This window comes from Malaclemys terrapin, chromosome 9 (genome assembly GCF_027887155.1).
Source record: "Malaclemys terrapin pileata isolate rMalTer1 chromosome 9, rMalTer1.hap1, whole genome shotgun sequence".
Taxonomy (NCBI): domain Eukaryota; kingdom Metazoa; phylum Chordata; order Testudines; family Emydidae; genus Malaclemys; species Malaclemys terrapin.
The window spans coordinates 105,756,427-105,775,285 of NC_071513.1; the positions used below are offsets into that span (position 1 = coordinate 105,756,427).

At 44.6% G+C, this 18,859-nt stretch overlaps 1 protein-coding gene across 1 annotated transcript in view; it reads left to right on the forward strand.

Moving 5' to 3' along the window:
• DLG1 (discs large MAGUK scaffold protein 1) overlaps positions 1-18,859 on the forward strand; it is a 498,578-nt gene that overhangs the window by 90,534 nt on the left and 389,185 nt on the right. The window contains exon 9 of the mRNA XM_054039246.1: positions 12,576-12,589. Coding sequence (XP_053895221.1) covers positions 12,576-12,589 — 14 coding nt within the window. The remainder of the gene's footprint in view (positions 1-12,575; positions 12,590-18,859) is intronic.

Here is an 18,859-nt window from a genome sequence, read left to right on the forward strand (position 1 = left end):
TAATTTAATCTTTGCAGAGTGCTTTGAGCTCCTCAGATGATGGTATTATATAAGGGCAAATTATTATTTGTTTTCTTTCTCCTTGTGCCTCTTTGGGGGGGTGAATACAGCAATAACTGCAATATGTGTTAGCAATAGATTAATCTGTGCACAGCAAAGTAAATAGGCATAAGGCAGTTCAAATCCTGATTAAATAAGATACTCCCTATGTATAAGAACGGTCATACCGGGTCAGACCAAAGGTCCATCCAGCCCAGTATCCTGTCTGCCGACAGTGGCCAATGCCAGGTGCCCCAGAGGGAGTGAACCTAACAGGTAATGATCAAGTGATCTCTCTCCTGCCTTCCATCTCCACCCTCTAGCAAACAGAGGCTAGGGACACCATTCCTTACCCATCCTGGCTCCCGGCCCCGGCGGCCCAGCGCACCCCCCCGGCTCCCGGCCCCGGCGGCCCAGCGCACCCCCCCGGCTCCCGGCCCCGGCGGCCCAGCGCACCCCCCGGCTCCCGGCCCCGGCGGCCCAGCGCACCCCCCGGCTCCCGGCCCCGCGGCCCAACGCACCCCCGCCCCCGGCGGCCCGGCTCCCGGCCCGACCCCCCGGCTCCCGGCCCCGCAGCCCAACGCACCCCCCCGGCGGCCCGGCTCCCGGCCCGACTCCCCGGCTCCCGGCCCCGCGGCCCAACGCACCCCCCCGGCGGCCCGGCTCCCGGCCCGACCTCCCGGCCCCGCTGCCCAGCGCACCCCCCCGGCGGCCCGGCTCCCGGCCCCGCGCACCCCCCCGGCAGCCCGGCTCCCGGCCCGACCCCCCGGCTCCCGGCCCCGCGGCCCAGCGCACCCCCCCGGCGGCCCGGCTCCCGGCCCGACCCCCCGGCCCCGCGCACCCCCTCGGCGGCCCGACCCCGCGGCCCCGGCCCGGCTCCCGGCCCGGCACCGCGCGCCCGGCCCCGCGACCCCGGCCCAGCCCTCCCTCCCGATTTTCCCGGACATGCCCGGCTTTTGGGGGATTTCCCCCCGGACGGGGATTTGAGCCCCCAAAAGCCGGACATGTCCGGGAAAATCCGGACGTATGGTAACCCTACTTTCTCCACACCACTCATGATTTTATAGACCTCTATCATATCCTCCCTTAGTCTCCTCTTTTCCAAGCTGAAAAGTCCTAGACTCTTTAATCTCTCCTCATATGGGACCCATTCCAAACATCTAATCATTTTAGTTGCCCTTTTCTGAACTTTTTCTAATGCCAGTATATCTCAGTATGCAGTGCATATTCTTGTATCTCCAATATAGAATATATGGCATGTAACTGCTATCTTTATGCACACTCTGTTAGTTATGTCTGATTCCTTCGTGCTCCTCTGCACCTGTCGGCTTTCCCCCAGCCCTTAGTTTAAATGCCCTTAGTTCCATTGAAGTTAACAGGAATTTTGCCATTGATTGCAATGGGAACAGAAAGAGAACTTTCAGTACAAAAGATTTATCAAAATATAATATAATTCCCATTACCTTCATCTCTTCCCCTTTTCCAACCTTTGTCCATTAACTCCCAATGCTGAAATTGCATCTTAGGACATCACTTTACCATAAGCGGCTTTAAGCATCAGCATATTTCAAAGAATTTCTGAGGAGGTGTTACATCAGGAAATGAGATATGTGATACAGTGGTCACAGCTGGATAAAGGTCATAGCAAAACCATCCAACAATCAGCCTATCAGTAGGTGAACCTCCCTTTCCACATTTGGTTTGGTGGATATGAAGTTTTGCACTGGTACCTGTGTCCTTCTCATAATTTCATTTGGTGACCCCTAGTTCATGTGTTAACAGGCAGCAGATTTAAAACAAACAAAAGGAAGTATTTTTTTCACACAATGCACAGTGAACCTGTGGAACTCTTTGCCAGAGGATGTTGTGAAGGCCAAGACTATAACAGAGTTCAAAAAAGAACTAGATAAGTTCATGGAGGATAGGTCCATCCATGGCTATTAGCCAGGATGGGCAGGGATGGTGTCCCTAGCCTCTGTTTGCCAGAAGCTGGGAATGGGCGACAGGGGATGGATCGCTTGATGATTTCCTGTTCTGTTCGTTCTCTCTGGGGCACCTAACATTGACCACTGTCGGAAGACAGGACACTGGGCTGGATGGAGCTTTGGTCTGACCCAGTGTGGCTGTTCTTATGGAGCCAATATTTGTCCCCATAAGTATTATAAAGTGGTATCATGGGCCAGAGGCTTATATTCTTCTTCCTTTCACAATAGTGTGTGGGAGATTGCCTGCACTGTGCTTTATGATGCAATACTAGTGGTATCATCCACAGGATAGGGCAATACCAGCATTTTTCATACACTTCTTCTCTTTTCGATCTGGATATGAATTCCTCCTAATGTAAGGAAGTAACTGGCAGTGCTTGCTTGGCTTCTTGCGTGAATAGACTGTTTTCTTGTTTCAGAGCCACCCAGAGATCACCTAGGGTTGAACTAGCAGGAAGCTTGTGGACATGGTCCTTGCTCACCCTGGGCAAATGCTGCAGCTCCCTGAGAGAGCTAATTCTGCACTTTGTCCCAGAGGGAACTGACCACTGTAGATTTACTTGGGTTTCAAGTACAAAACTAAAAGTCCTATGGGGAACTCTCTGTGACACTATGCCCATATTCTTCACAGAGATAGTGTTATAATATGAATATGGCATAACTAAGAAGTTTTATGTAAGATGGATCATGTGAGATCATCGGAAAGGTTATGATTTAATAAATGATTATCTTATGTGTATGCATGTATCATTTCTGTATCTGAAGTTAAGCATATTGACTATGTATCAATTGCAAAAGTGTTTGCACCTGGGGCACACCCACCAGATAAAATGCAATCAGTCTGGCTGGTTAGTCAATAAACATTGGGGAGAATTGGTCTTTGAAGATGCTAATCTCCCACCTTCACGAGAAGCTCCCTGGGATGCTGCTTTGACGCTGCAGGGTCTTGTGATCATGTCACCTGGCATTAGACACCATCTTGGACTGTTGGTATTTTTCCACTAGTAGGGGGTGGGGATCAAAGTTGGAAACAAAGGATTCCCGCCATATGTAAATCCTATTTAAGGCTGGGGAGTGAGTTAATCCAGGTTGGTTCTTCACCAGATCCCTGTCCAAGATGGCTACTAAAACACCTAAGACGGAACTGGGGAAGAATTGGACCCAGGCTAGAAGGTGTCTGGCCTGTGAAAGTAATACCTGGAATTCTAAACTGCAAGTAAAATAAGTTTTGTCTTCAAGAATCTCTGCAACCTGCTTAATACAACACTTAGGGTGAGAAATTACTACTTGTAGCCAGTTTCTTTAGTGTCTTAAGCTTAGTTTGCTTTTTTTGCTCAGTAATCTACTTTGATCTGTTTGCTATCCCTTATAATCACTTAAAATCTATTCTTTGTAGTTAATAAATCTGTTTTCTAAAACCCAGTTTGTGCAATTCATAACTGGGGGGGGCCAAAAAGCTGTGCAGATCTTCCTCCAGTTTCAAGCCCAGGGCCCTGTGGACTGCAGCTGTCTAGAGTGCCTCCTGGTACAGCTGTGCGACAGCTACAACTCCCTGGGCTACTTCCCCATGGCCTCCTCCCAACATCTTCTGTATCCTCACCACAGGACCTTTCTCCTGGTGTTTGATAATGCTTGTACTCCTCAGTCTTCCAGCAATACATCTTCTCACTCTCAGCTCTTCACATGCACACCACAAAGTGAACTGAGGTCCTTTTTAAACTCGCAGTTTCTTAATTGGCTCCAGGTATCTTAATTATCCTGCCTGTCTTAATTGGTTCTAGCAGCTTCCTGATTACTCTAGTGCAGCCCCTGCTCTGGTCACTCAGGGAACAGAAAACTACTCATCGAGTGACCAGTATATTTGCCCTCTACCAGACTCCTGTACCTCACTAGTATGGGTCTGTCACAGTGGATAATAACTGCCTTCATCAGGTGCTTTGGCATATTTGGATGAAAGGTCCTGTGCATGGTTAGTGCAAATACTGATATTACATCCCAGCCCCAATCCACGTCGGCACATAAATGAACGTACCCTGACTTCTAGAGGTTCTGAACCCTTGCCTACTGACTTCAACAACTATAATCTTTTCAGGGCTAGGACTGAGTGCCCAGCACATGGTAGGTCCTCCTATATGCGACTTTCTCCTTTTCTCCACCTGTGTCTGTGCAGGTTGGTGTGGTGTGTGGTTTTTTGTTTTTTTTTTTTTTTTTTTTTTACAGTGCTTCAGGGTCTCTTGGTATGAAAAAAACTGTAAGAATGCAAGAGATTCTCATTGTTAATTTTTGCTGCTCTAGCAAAGGGTAAATTGGAAAGATTTTGCTGGCTCCAATATACACCTTTCAGCTTCTCTCTCAAAAAAACAAAAACAAACCCCAAAACCACTTACATTTACCCACTCTGCACCCTCAATGGGTCACTTGGTAAAACTACTGGTAAATCACTCATTTGAATCAGCTCCGATTCTCTAATAGATCTAATAATTCAACATTTGTACAAATATTTTGACATTAATGCAGCTAACATTGCAGTAGGTCATGGTGAAATAAATGCACAGGAAGGGAAATAAAAAAAAGATGCTGTGATAAAGAATATAAAATGTAAAATTGAGGAAAACTATTTATAAAGTGAGGTCTCTCAAGAAATGTAATAGATAAAATACTTATCAGTTATTGAAGCCTAGATCTTTGCAGATGGGCTCTATTTAACTAGTATGACTCATGCTGTTTCTGGGAAGTGAGGCTGAATAGTAAGTTAGAGTGGGCAGCAGAACAGAAAGATTCCTTCTTGGAAGGTTCTTTTTTCCAGTTGAAGAATTTGCTTGTCCCTAAAGAGCCCTTGAATTGATCTGATCTGCACCATGGAAATCTGCATATTGGCTTTAAACAAAGAAAGGAGCAATCCTCTTTTTTGTTTATAATATGGAGATATACCCATCTCATAGAACTAGAAGGGACCTTGAAAGGTCATTGAGTCCACTCTCCTGCCTTCACTAGCAGGACCAAGTACTGTCCCTGACAGATTCCCCCCGCTGCAATCCTTAAATGGGCCCCTCAAGGATTGAACTCACAACCCTGGGTTTAGTTGACCAATGCTCAAACCACTGAGCTATCCTTAAAACTTCTTTATTATAAGCACTGGAAAATTTGTCATTAGTTTAGAGAGGAAGACCTGACGCCCTTCCCAGCTCTTGATTGCCACTGCTAAATATTCCAGACAAGTTTAGAATGACAGGCCACTTGACTTGTTTTTAGAGTCTGGTATTTCTGTAGTGAGAGTTAATCTCTCCACAACTGGGGTTACACCTGTAAAAGAGGAGCCCTGGAAGCAAAGCTCTGGCTTGATGTCTGTATAGTTTTTTTTCACTTTTGTGGAAAGAATTTGACCTAGTCGGAGGGGTGGAGAGGAAAGCTACCAGCACATGATTAGACTATAAGGAGGACTCTGGGAGAAGTAAGCACACTGACTGACTGAGAAGCTGGTTTAATTTGGAGAAGCCAGTGAAGCATCTAATCCCATCTCAGTTTCTCGTTGTGTTCTCTCTCTCTCTCTCTCTCTCTCTCAGAATGTACTGAACTCTTTCAGGCTGCAAACCCTGTTAGAACAACTCAGAGCTCAGACCTACCAGACTGGACCGATAATCCAACCAGCCCAATAGCCTGCCTCAGCTACTGTGGTTCCTACCTAATGCTGCAGAGGAAAGCAAAGCCCCCACCCTCAGAGTGAACCTTGCCAATTGGGCTTTGTATGGAAGGCAAAAGGAATTCCTCCCTGTCTGACACAGATCCTCCATGGACAGCTGATGCCCTCAGGCATGAGATTCTATTTCCCTGCCCTGGCTTTTACAGCTACTACTGCTATTTGTATAACATGGCGTTAAATTCCCCTGCCTCTTTTAGATGCAGAGGAAGGGTTAGAGTCTCTGATCTCCTGTGTGTGTGAATTACTCAGACTGACCATGACATTTTCTGGAACTGCTTGACTAAAATCCAGAACCTAGCCAAAGTTAGGATCATCTCTGGCCTGCAAGTGTCCACGGACTGAAGCGGATGCATCTCATGGAGCTCATTCAGCAATCGAGCTTGGGCAGGAGACTGGGATGGGAATTCACGCACCCCAACCGGCAAGCAGCCAAACAGATCTGCATAAATGGTGTCAGAGCTTTCCGTCTACAGCTCCCCACAGCTGCCTGTGCAGTTCTTACCATGGCCAGGCTGCAGCTCTGAAGGCCCCCTACCCCAGCCAGAGCCAGGTCGGGGACAGCGCCATGGGGGCAGCTGTGGGGGGCCGGCACAGTCATGGACCCTCCACTGGGCTGGGAGCCCAGGGACACAGGCTGCTCTCGGACGTGGGCCCCCCACACTGCAGGCAGGCGGAGGGTCTGCACGGCTCCCACAATTGCCCGGGCTCCTGTGATGTTGTGCAGTCTATATAGCTTTATAAAAACATGATAAGTGAATATAATGTAACTGGGATATGCTTCATGCAAAAGGTCTCTTGTAAGGTATCATTACAAAGCTTATAATCTATGGAGTGTGATTATCCGATTTGTATAAATAAATAAATTAATTAATTAATGGAGATATCCCATCTCCTAGAACTGGAAGGGACCTTGAAAGGTCATTGAGTCCAGCCCCCTGCCTTCACTAGCAGGACCAAGTACTGATTTTGCCCCAGATCCCCAAGTGGCCCCCTCAAGGATTGAACTCACAACCCTGGGTTTAGCAGGCCAATGCTCAAACCACTGAGCTATCCCTCCCCCCTCTTGTATGTACCACTCTTGTATCTAAAACTAGAAATATAAAATATAACTCTGAGGGCCTATTGTCATTATGTAAAGTGTGGGCCATTAATGATGGTTTGGAATCTTGATGACTCCCATTGTCTGCAGATGGCTGTGTTTACCTGTGAGTCTTCCTGTATATGTGTGTGCTGGCAAGTGAGTAGTGAAGTCTTGCAGTGACATGTGATCATGTCACCTGAACTGGAATCCATCTTTAACCTGGTGCTTTTCCAGTGAGGGGGAGTGGAAACCCAGAGGGACAAAGGGTTCCTGCCTTATGCAAAAGATATATAAAGGGGTGGAAGAAAACAAAGGGGAGAGAGGAGCCATCATGAAGAATCCCCTAGCTATCACCTGAGCTGCAACAAGAGCTGTACCAGGGGAAAGAATTGTGCCCAGGCCTGGAAGGTGTCCAGTCTGAGAAAAACTTACTGAAACATCTCTGAGGGTGAGATTATCTGTATTTAGTTTGATTAGAAATAGATTTGCGCATTTTATTTTATTTTGCTTGGTGACTTACTTTGTTCTGTCTGTTACTACTTGGAACCACTTAAATCCTACTGTCTGTATTTAATAAAATCACTTTTTATTTAGTAATAATACCTGGGGGAGCAAACAGCTGTGCATATCTCTCTGTGTTATAGAGGGCGAACAATTTATGAGTTTGCCCTGCATAAGCTTTATGCACGGTAAAACGGATTTATTTGGGTTTAGAGCCCATTGGGAGTTGGGCATCTGAGTGCTAAAGACAAGCACACTTCTGGGAGCTGTTTTCAGGTAAACTTGCAGCTTTGGGACAAGTGAGTCAGACCCTGGGTCTGTGTTGCAGCACATGGGAGTGTCTGGCTCAGCAAGACAGGGTGCTGGAGTCCTGAGCTGGCAGGGAAAACAGGAGCAGGGATAGTCTTTGCACATCAGGTGGCAGCTCCCAAGGGGGTTTCTGTGATCCAACCCATCACAGGCCCCCCACACCGCAGGCAGGCGGAGGATCTGCACGGCTCCCACAATTGCCCGGGCTCCACACTGGCCTGGCCGGGGTGTGCGGCATCGGGGCGATGGAAAGGGGGTGGGGTCCCCCATGGAGAAAAGTGGACAGGCTAGGCCTGTCCATTTTCAAAAAGTGGGAGGGTCCTGGCCCTCTGCCCCCCCCCCCCCCCGTTCTAGCACCACCGATCCCATCCCTCTCTTGATCAGTCTCCTCTGCAAAGCACACAGGGTGTAGAGGGTATCCTTATGCCTCACTCTAGGTAGCATCTTTACCCAAACTTCCACTCTCATACAGCTCCACTACTGCGTTTAAGTCCCAGAGCCACTAAAAGATTTGAGCACCTAAACACCAGATTAAGACACCTAAATCTCAGTTTTCGGTTCTAGTGCAATCCACAAAACCCCCATGCAGCTGCCATCTAGCTCTGTAGGTGCCTAAATTCACTCAGCACTTAGGTGGCCCAGCCAGCCTGGGCCAGGGCAGAGCACAGCACCGGGAACTGCAGGACCAGGTGAGGGGCTGGGAGCGGAGCGTGGGTGGGGTCACGCCAGGCTGTTTGGGAAGGCCCAGCCTCCCGCAGCATATGATCCCCCGATGCCTTGCTTAGGACACACCCCTCTGGTCAGCATCTTCCATTGGCTAGCTTAGACAGCTCCCTGCCTAGCATGCTGGCTTTTGTGGATCTCATTCTTGCGTATCTGTCTTTCCCCTTTCACTGTATAGGGAGTTTAGGCACCTAACTCACCTTGGTGGATCACAATGTTGTTCCTGTGTTTTTTTTTTTTTTTTTTTTTCCCCCTCTCTAAGCACCTAAAAATTAGGTGCTGTGATACTCAGCATTGCAACACCTAAGTCCCTTTGTGGATCCCACCCTAGGTGATTATATACACAGATGAGGTAGGGATGTGACAGAGGCCTCATTGCTTAAAACTAGATGGCACAAGCTATTAGGAAATATGTTTAAAATCTTGCATCAGCCCCAGGAGGGAGAGACTGGCTGGCCTGTTGAGTCTTTGGTTACTATGATAGGTTATATTATCAAGCACTGAAACACGTCAGTCACAGCACAGGACGCTTGATCTCGCTCAAAGAGATGCAGAGACCTCCTGCATCATAAGCCACCTATTTCACCCAGTCATTGCTGCCTCTAATTTAATAGCTTGTGGCTCAACTACAAGCTATTTTTTTAGGCAGATATCCAATTTTGATTTAAAGACTTAAAGTAATGGAGACTTTATCCTGTCTCTTAGGAAGCTGGTACACTGGTTAATGACCCTCACTTAAACATGCGCTTCTTACTTCATTTGAACTTTGACTTCCTCTTCCAGTGGAGTTTTGTCTTGACTTCAGAGGGAGCAGCAGCAGGTCCACAGTGTCAACCAGGAATTGATGGTAGACCAGGGGTTGGCAACCTTTCAGAAGCGGTGTGCCGAGTCTTCATTTATTCACTCTAATTTAAGGTTTCGTGTGCCAGTAATACATTAACGTTTTTAGGAGGTCTCTTTCTATAAGTCTATAATATATAATTAAACTATTGTATGTAAAATAAATAAGGTCTTTAAAATGTTTGAGCCTTCATTTAAAATTAAATTAAAGAGCCCCCCCGGACCAGTGGCCAGGACCCAGGCAGTGTGAGTGCCACTGAAAATCAGCTTGTGTGCCATAGGTTGCCTACCCCTGTGCTAGACAAAGGAGAGTAATAGATGGCCAGTGCTCATACCAAACATAACCATTACCATATGATGGGGTGTACCTGGCCTTTCCAGTTCCCTACAGTAGACCACACAGTCCTTCTACACACTGCCCCAGGAAGCAGCAATCTGAATGGGACGGAGCAGTGAAGGTGGATCCTGCAGGCCTGCCTAGAGAGGGCCCTCTGGAGCAGCCATTTTGGAATCTACAGAAGCCTGGTCCTTCTACGTCTAGTGGGACTAACAACAGCCAATTAGGAGCCTGCTGTCCCAGATAAAAGGAGCTACCTGACTTTTAGCATTTTAGTTGCTGGCTGGGATCAGTGGAGTGAAGAAGGGTGCTCCTGTCTGGCTGAAGGAGCCCAATAATTAGACAGTTATGGCTGGCTGACCTTACCTAGCCAGGAGTGCAGAGAGCCAAGAATCTGAGGATGTTGGTCCTGAGATAGGGCTGGAGATAAAAGGGCCTAGTAAGAAGAGGCCCAGGGAAATAGCAGCAATGGATTGAAGTTGAGCACTATGTGGCTGCTGTGTATAGCGTCCCTGAGTTGGAACCTGGACTAGTGGGCAGGCCCAGGTTCCTGTAACCACCCCAGGTAAAGTGGCATAAACCCCAAAAGGCGACAGGGCTTATTTGGGAGCCTGAACAAAGGGCTGAATTTCAAGGGCCAGAGCTGGGCTGAAGACCCTAGCAAGGACCAAGAGACTCTAACATCCTGGAAGGGGTTCATTTGGACTTTGTGACTTGGCCAGAGGAGGTCCAAGCCACTGAAGACCTGTCAAGGTTGGCCAGCAGCCTTCAGAGAGCACCAGGCATGATGAAAGGATTGCAATACCTCACCCAGCCAGTCAGTGGCCCTTGAGGTAAATGTCCCTTTATACATGTATGTTTCCTAACAAAACCTGATGACCCAAGCCCACACCAGAGTTGTAGAATTTTGCTTGTTAAATGGTCACCACGGCCTTCCTTCCAAGTAACAGTCTGATACAGCTCTCTGCCAGGAAGCTTTCCCTGATATCCAGGCTACGTTGTCTTTCTCTATTATCTCATTGCTCCTTTTGACCTCCCTAAAATAATTCCTTTCATTCCTAGGGTCCTAATACACTTCATGGGAGGGAGGGAAATAATGAGACAAACTGAGGATTTAATGGTGGAAAAGGCAGAATGATGGTGCAGTGAGCCTATAGTATGCCTTTTACTGCTGCTCATAGCACCGGATGAGAAAATTGGAGGGCGGGGGGTACCAGCAATTAAGATTCATATACATTTTAATTCAATTAACAGTGCCTGGCTGACATCCAGTCACCTCAGTTCTCACAGGGCAGCTTTACTGAAGATTAGCAAAAGAAAGATGTATTAAGGAATCTACAGAGACTGAACGATAGAAGTAGCCCAGAAGTGAGGAAAGAGCCTGTGCCAAGAGATTACATCTCTATGAATGAGTTGGATACTGAAAGGCTCCTGATTTTACAAAATGCAGGAAACTTGAGGCAGTATTGTATGAGCCAAAAGATACAAGATATATGAAGCTATACTAGTTTCTTTAACTCAGATTCCAGATCATATACCAATCAGAACAAAATGCAATGATTAATGGCATAAATATTGCTCCTTACATACTGTAAAAAGACCGGATGGGATTCACTCACGAGTTCTGAAGGAATTCAAATGTGAAATTGCAGGACTACTAACGGTCATCTGTAACCTATCATTTAAATCAACTTCTGTACCAAATGACTGGAGGATAGCTAATATGATGCCAATTTTTAAAAAGGGCTCCAGAGGTGACCCTGGCAATTACAGGCCAGTAAGCCTCACTTCAGTACCGGGCAAATTGATTTAAACTATTGTAAAGAACAAAATTGTCAGACATATAGATGAACATCATTTGTTGAGAAATAGTCAACATGGTTTTTGTAAAGGGAAATCATGCCTCACCAATCTACCAGAATTCTCTGAGGGGGTCAACAAGCAGGCGGACAAAGGAGATCCAGTGGATTTAGTGTACTTAGATTTTCAAAAAGCCTTTGACAAGGTCCCTCACCAAAGACTCTTAAGCAAAATAAGCTGTCATGGGATAAGAGGGAAGGTTCTCTCATGGATTGGTGACTGGTTAAAAGATAGGAAACAAATGGTAGGAATAAATGGTCAGTTTTCAGAATGGAGAGAGGTAAATAGTGGTGTCCCCCAGGGGTCTGTACTGGACCCAGTCCTATTTAACATATTCATAAACGATCTGGAAAAAGGGACAAACAGTGAGGTGGCAAAATATGCAGATGATACAAAACTAATCAAGATAGTTAAGTACCAGGTAGTCTGTGAAGAGCTACAAAAGGATCTCACAAAACTGGGTGACTGGGCAACAAAATGGCAGATGAAATTTAACGTTGATCAATGCAAAGTAATGCACATTGGAAAACATAATCCTAACTAGACATATACAATGATGGGGTCTAAATTAGCTGTTACCACTCAAGAAAGAGATTTTGGAGTCATTGTGGATAGTTCTCTGAAATCATCCATTCAATGTGCAGTGGTAATCAAAAAAGCGAACAGAATGTTGGGAATTATCAAGAAAGGGATAGATAATAAGACAGACAATATCATATTGCCTCTATATAAATCCATGGTACGCCCACACCTTGAATACTGCGTGCAGATATGGTCACCCCATCTCAAAAAAGATATATTGGAATTGGAAAAGGTTCAGAAAAGGGCAACAGAAATGATTAGGGGTATAGAACAGTTTCCATATGAGGAGAGATTAATAAGACTGGGACTTTTCAGTTTGGAAAAGAGGCAACTAAGGGGGGGCGATGATAGAGGTCTATAAAATCATGAGTGGTATAGAGAAAGTAAATAAGGAAGTGTTATTTACTCCTTCTCATAATAGAAGAACAAGGGACCACCAAATGAAATTAATAGGTAGCAGGTTTTAAACAAACACAAGAAAGTATTTTTTCACGCAACGTACTGTCAACATCTGGAACTCCTTGCCAGAGGGTGTTGTGAAGGCCAATACTATAACAGGGTTCAAAAGGGAGCTAGATAGATTCATGGAAGATAGGGCTATCAATGGCTATAAGCCAGGATGGGCAGGAATGGTGTCCCTAGCCTCTGTTTGCCAGAAGCTGGGATTGGGTGACAGGGCGTGGATCTCTTGATGATAACCTGTCTGTTCATTCCCTTTGGGGCACCTGCCATTGGCCACTGTCAGAGGACAGGATACTGGGCTTGATGGACCTTTGGTCTGACCCAGTATGGCTGTTCTTACGTTTTTATGTTCCCTCTGACCATTGCCTACATTTGCTGATATTTTTACTTGAGTAGCAAAACTGAGTCATCCCACTACTGCAACTCAACTCGACTCTCCAGATTCCCCCTCCCCACAAGTTCTTTTTTTCCTCTCAACTGATAATGTGACAAATGAAGCTGGCATGAGAAGGGGAATGGCTGGAGGACAGGGACTCATAGGCCAACTTCCCCCTCTGAGCGTGAGTCACTCAGGTAGACAGGTTTGCATTTCTTTGGTTGAAGAGGAGTAGCAAGTGTCATTCTGGCTGTAGTTGGAGCAGGACCCTTGCCCTCATTCTGGAAACAAGGGAATGTGCACGTGCAGGTGGAGAGAGACAGGCTAGATAATAAGGGAGAAGGGCTGTGCCTTACTGGAAGCCTGGGGTAATTTAAATTGGAGAAGGCCAATTCATGAAGAACAGGTGATATGAGATTCCTTTATCTGAGATATATCGACTCAAATTATATGGCTGAAATGAAAGCTATTACTGCATTACAGGAAATAGAGCAGAAATAGAGATGGATGTTATATTTGACTTGCAGGCAGTGATCCTCTGTTCCTTTAAAAGAAATCAGAACGCTATCACCAATGCAATTCATAAGGAAGTTTGGAGGATCAGAGACTGAGGCAATATATTGACTTCAACAGATTCTATCACATGCTGTATTCCAGAATGAGGTAGCTGATCTGGCCAAAACTGGAAGATTGGAAACCGAGGTAGGAATGACAGTTGAGGATATTGATTTCCTATCAAGGAAAATATCAGCTTAAATAAATGGTCAAAAGATAAAAGATCCTCAGATCGATATCAAAGCAGCTCCAAACTAACATCCACTCTCATGAGACTGTGGTCAGAGCACTCTGTAGGAATTAAAGTCATTAGAGATTGGACCAAGCTACATCCACTCTGCAAGTTGTGTTGGGAGCAGGCTTTCCAACACCTGCGCACAGTTATGAATTAAATATTGTAAGGAAAGTGGTGCTGTTCAGATTTGACACCTTGGATCAAGCTCTTACAAAACACCTGTAAGAGTTGCTAAATTAATTCTCAAACTTCATGGCCTGCAATGATTATCGGGGAGACAAGACAACATCTGGCCTAGTGAACAATGTGCTTTTTTGGACCACTAAGTTGCTTCAGGGTACGGAACAGCCATCGCTCTCCTCTCCTGTGCAATTCATTGTCTCTGTGCATAATCTCTGCAGGTAGCCCTTGAACGCACATAGGCTCTGTGGGCATCTCACACGCTGTCAGTGAGACTTTCCTGACTGAGACAGCAAAGAGACTCTCAGTTGCTGTTGCCCTCCAACCTATTAGCTTTAGCCTAAATTTAATAAGCCACAAGCCTCTGAATATCTGCTACCTCTGAGTATAACTCCTACCCTAAGTCCTGCACAGATAAATCATTATTCTGTTGCAGTTTTCCATTACCTGCATTCTCTTGTCTATTATATAAACAAGATGTTCTCCAGTGATTTAAAAGGTTTCTGACTGGGTTGGTGGCCAAATGGGATATATCACACTCTGGAATCATCTGGGACCAGGAATGCCACATAAGCATTGCAATCACCCATGCTATGACATAGCCTTTGATTGACATGGGAATGCCATTGTTGGTCTGCAGAGGGAACTATGCCCAGACCTCCCCAGAAGTACAGGAGAACAAGACCTGAACAGACCTGAGGAGCAGCTGTATGTAGCTGGAAATCTTGTCTCTTTCACCAATGGAAGCTGGTCCAATAAAAGATATTACCTCACTCACCTTGTTTCTCAGAGAACAGCATACAGACCAATCTCTTTTGTTGGGGACACTAGCCCACATCTTTATTAGGAAGGATAATTTTTCCTCCTAAACCACTCGTATCCCATATGTAATTAGGGGGAGTTTTTCAAAGGCAATTAGGCTCCAACTCTTAAGCTGCAAAGATCTGATCCAGTTACAAACTTCTGCAAAGTTGGGAAAGTTCATATCTAGGAATTTGCGTTGTGGTCATCTCCATATACTGTAATTAACAGACTAGTATGTATGTGCACCACTGCATAAGTGTGTTTCATAGACCCTATCCTGCTGGTAGCCTTTGTCCTTTAGGTCAATTGGTAGGGGCCTGTGCTTTTGGAGCAGGAACGCTGAAGTTTTATCTCCACTGTGCTCATAATGTATTGAGTGGCCATGATATGATACACAAAGCCTGCCATAAAGTCGTAGGTGGATTTATTACACTATAATATGATAATGCAGATGGCAGAGAAGAAGTTAAAATGCTTCCAAAATCATCTTTGCTCAAAGGTTATATAATATGGCATCACAATTACTCTGACTCTTAAAACTGACTGCTGCAGAATGTCTTACGCTATGACAATCTGATATACTATGTGCAGAATCCTTGGAGGCTCTGAATTTGGTACCCATACTCCAGATACTAACTTGGCTTTCTGCTTTCTTTCTAGTTCGTTACAATTTTCAATCTCTCCCAAAGGTGACAGAATGTTTTATATACACCAAGCATTTGGGCATAGCGTATGGCCTATAAACTAAGTATAAACTCTATCTACCATTTCTTTGGTGTTAACCTATGTCATGTGCTTGTGAGTCACATGAGTGATTTTTAAAATACAGTAGATTAATGGTTGCACATGTTGTTTTGGATTTAGTAGTGAAGGGGCAGAATTTAACCTTTCAGCAATTTGCACGTGACTTGTTTTTTGCAGAGACTATGTTGCACTTACTGCGTCTGCAAAATGAAAATTGGACTTGGGGTCCAATTTATAATTAATTATAATTCAGCAATTAAATCTACACCATGGTTTTTATATATTTATAAGGACAGGTCCTAAAATATTTGTGTATTATAGTCCTACATTCATGCTCTCGGGTAAGATATTGGCAAATTAATAGGGCTACGAAATACATGTGATATATTTGGATCAGTGATTCTTCATTCATCAATGTCCTTTTTACTTTAATGGCCTTTGGGATAAGAGACATAATTTAGGATGTGTTATCAATACATTCTTCTTTCCTTTTTGTTTGCATTTTCACCTGTTCATGCAAAATATGGGACTAACCATGGGTGCTTGAAAGGTTGTTTTTAAAAAAGGAAAACAAAAAAAACCTCACCACATTTTTGGCTTTTTAACTGAGGATTTACAATTGCCACCTCCAGCCTTGGACTGTGGGCACAAGGGCTGTTCTGTCTTGGTTCCAGGTTAGGTTTCACTTTACCAAATGCTTATGCATGTGCGCACACACTCTGTATCCCCCCAATTACTCTGCAGGTGAAGTGAATTTCACCAGCTTTCATTAATAATGCACTGAGAATTGTTCTTTTGAAAAGGCAGAATCATAGAAATGTAGGGCTTGTCCTTACTTCAGTGGACATGGAGAACAATAGATCACAATCCTCTTTACAACAACCCTTTTCAGTTTTGAAAACTCTTATCAAGTCTCCCCTAAATTGTCCTTTCCCTAGACTAAATGTGCCCAGTTTTTGAAGGCTGGAGACCAGAACTGGACACAATATTCCAGTAGCGATTGCACCAGTGCCAAAAGCAGAGGTAATATAATCACACTATTCCTCTTTATACACCCAAGGATTGCAGTAGCCCTTTTGGCCACATAGTCACATTGGGAGCTTATGTTCAGCTGATTATCAACTGACTCCCAAGTCTTTTTCAGAGTCAATGATTCCCAGCATAGAATCCCCCAGGGACGCTCAGAGCATGGTGTTCAATACCTGACCATCCTGGCTAATAGCCACTGATGGACATATGCTCCATGAACTTATCTAGTTCTTTTTTGAACCCTGTAATAGTTTTGTTCTTCACAACATCCCCTGGCAATGAGTTCTGCAGATTGACTCTAAGTTGTGTGAAGTAGCATTTCCTTTTGTTTGTTTTAAACTTGCTGCCTATTAATTTCATTAGGTGACCCCTGGTTTGTGTGTTATGTGAAAGAGTAAATAATGTTTCCTTATTCACTTTCTCGGTAAACAGTGTGGGTGGCAGCCATGATGCGGAAGTTCGCTCCAGTAGCCTCTGTTCTTTTTGTTCTTTCATACTGCCCCCCCCCTCCAAATTTCTTTCATTCAAGTATCCAGAAAGGGAGTGGTCGGTGGAATAGCCCATCCCCTCATTATTTTGTCCACCAAGTAGGCCTAATATCAGACATACCAATTCTGACTCATTAACTTCCTGCTCCACATCTCCTGTTTTTACATGAGATTATTTCAACACAGTTCTTGAATCATATCAGCTTAGCCTTCAGGTTTAGACTAATTCAGTTATTTTGACTCTTTCATGCCTTTTCTCATCACAACATTTGTTTTGATAAGTTATTGTACCATCTTATGAAATTTAACATACTTTTTACAGTTGTGCTCACAATCTGGGTACCGTTGAGCTTACAAATTTACAACAGGCATCCTGTGGACTCTATATCCTCTTAATCATCCAGACTGTCATTTGCCAGTCTGTGTAATTCTTCTATTCAGACAATCGAACGGGCAGTAGGAGTAGCTCTAGTTCTCCAGGATCCATCCCACAGTCTGAAGGGTCATGCCCCAGCCTTCCAACACTATCAGCCAGGTTCACACTGAGACCCAGATAAGGGAGTGTCAGGTTTAAGGCCATAGTCTGATTTCCTGCATGTCCCTGGCTACAGAATTTCACCCAGTTACCCCTGAATTGAGCCCAATAACTTGTGTTTAGCTAAAGCATCTCTTCCAGAAAAGCATTCTATGTTGATATAAACACATCAAGAGTTGGAGAATCCACCACTTCCTGTAGCAGTTTGTTCCAGTTGCTAATCGCCCTCACTGTATAAAAATGTGTACCTTATTTCTAATGTGAATTTGTCTTCAGCTTCTTGTTGTGCCTTTCAGTGCTGGATTAAGGAATTTTTTCGTATGCAGTATTTTCTCCCCATGAAGATACTTATACATTGAGAGGTACCTTGATTAATCTTCTTTTTGATAAGATAAACTGTGTTTAAATCTCTCACAGTAAGGCATTTTCTCTAGCCATTGAATATTTTTTGTGACTCTCTTCTGTACCATTTCACTGTCTCCCCTTGATTTTCACCTACAGGAAATCTCTTATTTCTGGCTCCAGACCACAGTTGTATAACAAATTATGTTGATAGCCACATTTGTTGCCACTTTTAGGCTACCTTGGATTGGCAGAAAGTTTGCCCTAGTCACACTACCCATGTAAAAGTTGCACCATCTTTGCCGCAATACACTATTCTTTAGTTTTTTGTTTCTTTTGAGGGGAGAATCCGTTCACTGATCCTAAAAGCTCCCCAAAAGGCAATGCTAAATACCCCTTTTGCTGCTATAGTATTTCATACTTTCCTTTACACTCTTGGTCTTGGGTCAAAGCATACAGAAAGACTACACATCTGGCTAATTGGCTTTCCCTTATCAGGAGCTGGGTTTTTAGTTGGTCCAGGCCTCCATCATTCCTGTTACTAGGATAGTCCAGAGTAATATCAGATTTAAATATCAAACCTGATATAAGCAAGTGTAACTCCACTGACTTCAGTGGGTATAACAGCTGCTTTTACAACATCTGAGCTTGGCCCTTTTGTGTTTAAACACTGATGTTATGAGAGCTCAAGTGACAGTGATTCCAGCTTCTCTTGCAAAACCAAAATATTTCCAGAGTCCTCGGTGATGTCACTTTTCTACCACAATGTGGCCTTCAAGAGGGAGCTCTGCAAAGGCCAATTTTAACAAAAACAAACCATTTTGAAATATAATTACCTCCCACCCCCTTTGTGCTTCAGAGTTACTGTAAATCTCTGTCACTTTTTCAAAGGAACTATATTATTTTGCATGGCTAACTGAATTCAACCCTCACAAGACTGTTCCTTTATTAATTCTTGAACCCATAATGTTCAAGTACATATTTTTATGTAGTGAAATACATTCCCACACATTATGCCGATATTCAGATTCAGCTGGAAATTGTATGGCTTCCAGATGTCAGCCCACGAACCTGTATATGCCTGCATAATCCATGAATCACATACTGTACAGGGTTCCTCTTGAGTCACTGCTGAAAATCTGTGCAAATTAT